Source organism: Schistocerca gregaria, chromosome 1 (assembly GCF_023897955.1).
Source record: "Schistocerca gregaria isolate iqSchGreg1 chromosome 1, iqSchGreg1.2, whole genome shotgun sequence".
Lineage (NCBI taxonomy): Eukaryota > Metazoa > Arthropoda > Insecta > Orthoptera > Acrididae > Schistocerca > Schistocerca gregaria.
Window position 1 is genome coordinate 1029658491 of NC_064920.1, and position 6000 is coordinate 1029664490.

The 6000-nt window shown below is 45.6% G+C and overlaps 1 protein-coding gene across 1 annotated transcript in view; it reads right to left on the reverse strand.

The window, feature by feature from the left end:
- Positions 1–5769, reverse strand: part of LOC126279034 (uncharacterized) — a 587657-nt gene extending 581888 nt beyond the window's left edge. The window contains exon 1 of the mRNA XM_049979436.1: positions 5657–5769. Within this exon, the coding sequence (XP_049835393.1) occupies positions 5657–5718 (62 nt within the window). The 5' untranslated portion in view covers positions 5719–5769. The remainder of the gene's footprint in view (positions 1–5656) is intronic.
- Between the last annotated feature and the right edge of the window lie 231 nt (positions 5770–6000).

Here is a 6000-nt window from a genome sequence, read left to right on the forward strand (position 1 = left end):
GTACGAAATTGTGATGGCGATTCTGGTGAAGTAGACTGTAACTCAGCTGTTCTTCAACATGAAGAGATGATTCCTTGGAGGTGCAGGGTAACTGAATATTCTTCATAACTGTGTCCTGAATCAGCGGTGTAGAAGACAGTTTAAGATTACTATCGATAAATTCGTGTATTTCTGTAGGTTATTCTGTAGAAGCAAAACCTCTTGAATAAGATTTAATTGGATCCCATAATCACAGTCTCTTGTGAGTCTTCTAATTTTTGAAGGTCTTCTACATTATTTAGCGAAGGTAATACACACTGTGGTATAATAGAAGAAGACAACCCCACTTTTTGGGACAGCCGAACATGGCTGTATGTCGACTTCTTTTAATTCTAGAATGATAAGTACGATTCTTCATGAGTTGTACAATTCGCATACGCTCACTCCACTTGTTACTTTGGTTACCAGCCATCCAAGTAGTGAGCATGTTTTCGATGTCGTGATTCGGCCGTCCTACACTTCATTGACTTTGGCTGTGTCTGCGTTTGTCGTAAACCATTTTGGTTTCTGGGCTCTAAGATTTTATTACAAAATTTGCATCGGATATCCGTGCGCTTGGAGTGACAAAAAGGAGAAAAATATCAAACAAGTTAGAGGCTGCTTCATCCCGCTGTTTTTATGTGAGTGGCTACAGTACAACAAAGACATTAGCTGCCTCTGTGCATTGATTTAAATGAATGGAGAAAGTTGAAAATTTGGGTCAGAGCAGCCGGCCCTGGTGGCCGAGCGGTTCTAGGCGCTACAGTTTGGAACAGCGCGACAGCTACGGGCGCAGGTTCGAATCCTGCCTCGGGCGTGGATGTCTGTGATGTCCTTGGGTTAGTTGGGTTTAAGTAGTTCTAAGTTCTAGGGGACTGATGACCATAGAAGTTAAGTCCCATAGTGCTCAGAGACATTTGAACCATTTTTTTGGGTCAGAGCTGGATTCGAACCCGGGTCTTCTGCTTACGAAGCAGTTGCGCTGACCATTGTGCCATCCGGAGGCAGGGGTCATCATAGTTGCACGGATTACCCTACACGACCCCCGTCAGACCCAAATTCTGAATAAATTTCCTTTACTTTACGTCTATGGTTGCAGTACATTAGGACCTCTTTTTATAAAACAGATCTGAAGATGGTCATTATAGACCGAAACCGGCAGTCTGATGACCAATAATTAGTGAACATAGACGTAAAGTAAAGGAAATGTAGTCTATATTCGGGTCACTGTTCTATTTGCGACCGTGTCGCAGCTTACCAAATTGTCAACGTACCACACAATACTGATGTATGCACCTTGCCTATTTAATTCATTGCTCGTGGCATGTCTCTGGTTCCCGTAAGACTTCGAGCTTGGTGTGCATCTGCACTGAAGGGATCCTCGGTCATTCTCGCCTGAAATATATATCTGTCTCTGTTCTTTTAGACATCAGAAAAGGACAGACACCACTTACATATACATAATTACGTCGAGGACGGCCTTCAGTGCGCATGCACACCAAACTCAAACTCTTATGGGAATATGCGTGATGCTGCGAGCAAATCAGATAACGGGAAAAAGCACTAAAGTGAGAATTTGGGTCTGGTGGGAGGTGTGCTAGGATTCGATTCCTGGTCCGGGACAAATGTTCAACTTGTCCCATTGATATAAATCAATATCCATAGGCAATTAATGTCTTTAATTCACTTGTGTCTTGACTGTTTAGAAGCCCGTTAGATTAGTGCAGTCGGTGGGACCGCCAAAAGCTGGCTGCTTGAGTTGACTGCCATGCACCGCCGCCATGTCAGCAGCCACTGCTCGCTATTCGTCTCCGCCACATCGTCGCCAATGATGGCGGGCAAATCGAACATGTCAAACCTAAATCCGAATACAGTAATATCGGAAACTGAGTCCGCCTTGATGCAAAACACCTTGTTATTCATTTATTTCGTATTGAAACGTCCCCTCTGAAAAATTCTACTCGACTGTGCTTAAACTAACACACAATATATTTGGCGCAACGCTATCTGACTTTCAAAAATCCCTACGAAAGAATGGCCTGGCCAACACTAACCTATACGTTTCACACATCGCTTAGCTCACAAAAATCTTCGTTACTCAAGCTACTGCAATAGAGCGAGCGCCACTACTGCCAGCTAAATACAAGATTCAAACTACTTAAGGCACTAACTACTGATAGGCATAGTTAGCAAATGAAAGATCTTAATACAGAACAAACAATGTATTTACCTTAACAGTCAAAATATATATATATCAGTTCATGACATCAACAGCCAACTGCCCAACGCTACAATGGCCAGTATTACAACAATGCCAACCAACCACAGACTGCACACAGCACAGCCAGTGATTTCCATACAGAGCGCTACGTGGCGGCGGCGTTACCAATATAAGAACCTAAACAGCCTACTTATAGTATAACAAGGCGGACTCAATTCCTGATATTACTGTTTTTCTATGCAAACACGGACCAATGGAAGAGTTCCAAGATAATATTATTGCTAAATCCGAATATCTGTAGTGACGTTTAAATGTTGTATAAACCGTGTGCATGCCGTAGCTTGTGACTAATTTACGTTTTTTTCCGTACAGTTCAATAATTGTCATCCTGTGCACAGAGGTGGACCGCCAAATGCCAGATTTGTTGTGTGTTCTTTCACGTTGTTTGCTTAGGTACTGTGTTTCTGAGGCGAAAATAGGGAAACCTAAACGGGTGTCGAAAAGCACTTGAAAACTATAGTCATTCTTGCCGGTGTCAAAGTCCTTATTACATGAGTGACTTCCTTGTCTCAGTCAACTACTTGTGAGAAGGGAATCTACTGCAGCGCCTCTGAAGTATTATTCCTGTACTGAGACTCTTTTTGTCACGACTGGCCGTTATTATTCAGAATCCGGCGCCAAAACTGCGTGTGTTCTGAATGCTGTCTGCGGTGAAGAAACTTGCAATGACTCTAGGGGTTTCTAATAACCAAATTCGTAGCGATATGTTCTTGACGGAGATCTGTGGTAAATTCTCCACACTGCTGAAAACTATAAAATATAGGAAATGCGTCATCCAGATATTATTAAAAAAACATTACTTTGGTCCAGAAAAAAACCTACAAACTCTAACACCTGAAACTACTTTCCTTCTTCAATAGAGCTGACTTTTCTATTGTTGAAACAAGTTTCATTAAATACTTTTATCTGTTAACGTTCTTACACACGCGCAGTGTGTGTTTATGGTTGGTCTAGTTATTGTAAAACCTAAATATTTTTTTTTGCTTTTAGAAATTTTGTGTCTTTTAGAGGGAAGGAAGGACAGCAAATCCTCATTTTCGCAAGTTGCTATGAAAACAAATCAAACTATAGAACAAAGGTTAACAAGGCACAAAATCCATTACTCCAATGTGTATGAACACAGCGAGAAATAATCAGTGCCGGTTGCTGAGGGCGAGCGGTTCTACGCGCTTCAGTCCGGAACCATGCGGCTGCTACGGTCGCAGGTTCGACCAAATGGCTCAAATGGCTCTAAGCACTATGGGACCTGAGGTCATCAGTCCCCTAGACGTAGAACTACTTAAACCTAACTGACCTAAGGACATCATAGACATCCATGTCCGAGGCAGAGTTGTTGTGCTGTTCGGCCCCCAGTGGACACCCCTCCCCTCTCCCCGCGAACGTCTCACACTAGACGAGTGTAACCGCAGTGCTTGCGCAGTAGAGTAATTATGGTGTACTCGTACGTGGAGAACCTGCGACCGCAGCAGACGCGTGGTTCCGGACTGAAGCCCCTAGAACCGCGCGGCCACCGTGGCCGGTCCGCAGGTTCGAATCCTGCCTCGGACATGGATGTGTGTGATGTCCTTAGGTTCGTTACTTTGAAGTGGTTCTCAGTCTAGGGGACAGATGACCTCAGATGTTAAGTCCCATAGCGCTTAGAGCCATCTGAAGCCAAATAATCAGCTTCCAGTGTTAGCAGACAACGCCATCATCCTCTGTTTCTGCGCATACGCCTACGTAGTGGTCAGCATGCTAGGGATATCAGAACTCTACACTTAGCACAATGAACTGATTATTGACATGCGCCCACCTGGAGTAGCAGATATCGATCAAAAGTCGCTCTAGTAAAACCGTCCGATGCGCGGATCTGATCAGCCCCTCGCTCTCTCCATGCTTCTCGAGCTAGCGCTTTAGCATTGCGTTATGGCAGCAGGTCGGAGTGATGTCTTAACGTGTTGATAATGTCCTAGAAGCAAAGAGTTATCCTATTGTACTGTATGGAACTGGGGACCTAGAACAGACGGAGAGACTTCGTCCGCGCCTTAGCTCTTCGTGGTTCACAACCCCACAACGAGCTAAAGCAGTCCACCGACCCCACCGCCGCTCCACACCGAACCCAGGGTCGTTGTGCTGTTCGGCCCCCAGTGGACACTCCCCCTGCCCGGGAACGTCTCACACTAGACGAGTGTAACCGCAATATTTGCGCGGTAGAGTAATTATGGTGTACGCGTACGTGGAGAAAATGTTTGCGCAGTAATCGCCGACAGTGTAACTGAGGCGGATTAGGGGGAACCAGCCCGCATTCGCCGAGGGAGATGGAAAACCGACTTAGAAAGCATCCACAGACTGGCCGGCACACCGGACCTCGACACTAATCCGCCGGGCGGATTCGTGCCACGGACCAGCACGCCTTCCCGCCCGGATAGCAGTGCTTAGACCGGACGGATAACCGGACAGGCCTACCCTGTAGTAAATAACTATTCAACTTAAAGCTAACCATCACAAACACTGTCCGCCCCGATAGTGCCGGCACGGTAGCTCAGGGTGTTCGGTCAGAGACCCGGTTGGCCTCTTTTTTTTAACTGACTGGAAGGATCAACCACCGAACTTGAACAGGATGTCTTGCGACGTCCGCAACGACCAACCACAACGATCAATAACGAACAAAAAAGAAGGCGCGGTAGCTCAGGGTGTTCGGTCAGAGACCCGGTTGGCCTCTTTTTTTTTTAACTGAGTGGAAGCATCAACCACCGAACTTGAACAGGATGTCTTGCGACGTCCGCAACGACCAACCACAACGATCAATAACGAACAAAAAAGAAGGTGCGGTAGCTCAGCGTGTTCGGTCAGAGGGCCGATTGTCCTCTGTAATAAAAAAATCTGAGTAAAAGAATCGACGTTCAACTTGAATGGATGTCATGTGACGTCCGCCTAGACCAAAAACGAACGTAACAATACCGAAAAAAAAAAAGATAGCTAAGTGGTCAGCGTGACGGATTGCCGTCCTTTTGGCCCGGGGTCGATTCCCGGCTGGGTCGGGGATTTTCTCCGCTCAGGGACTGGGTCTTGTGTTATCTTCAACATCATTTCATCCCCATCCGGCGCGCAGGTCGCCCAGTGTGGCGTCGAATGTAATAAGACCTGCACCAAGGCGGCCGGAACTGGTCCCGTAAGGGGCCTCCCGGCCAACGACGCCAAACGCTGATTTCCATTTCTATCACAAACACTAAACATCACCAGGTGTTTCAAGCTGTTTATTTCTACGCATCTTTAGATCCTACGGGTTCATGATCATTATTATTATTATTATTGGAGATGTTTGTTGTTGTTATTATTTTTAATTTTTTGAGGTGGTTGGTGATTTCCGTCGTTTACCTGGTAGGCTTCCCATATCTGGTCCTGACGTTGGAGTCGCTGAGGTGGCATGGAGAGCCCATGGCGGCTGCTAATGGCGTTCTTCCGCAGCAAAGGCCGCATCGCCGCGACCTTCAATCTGCAGACAACGAAAGAATTCTGCTGTTAGTGTTGACTCAAGCGTACTTCACAATATCATCTACATCAGCAATGGCTCTTTTCATCTCTTCATAACTGATCTTACCACAACTCATAATACTAATAATATGATACCCTAACATTCCATTGATTTGCGGACAGAATCAGCGTTATTGCAAATCTCATGTTTCTAAGTCAACGTGAAGTACCCTATAGGTTTTCATGAG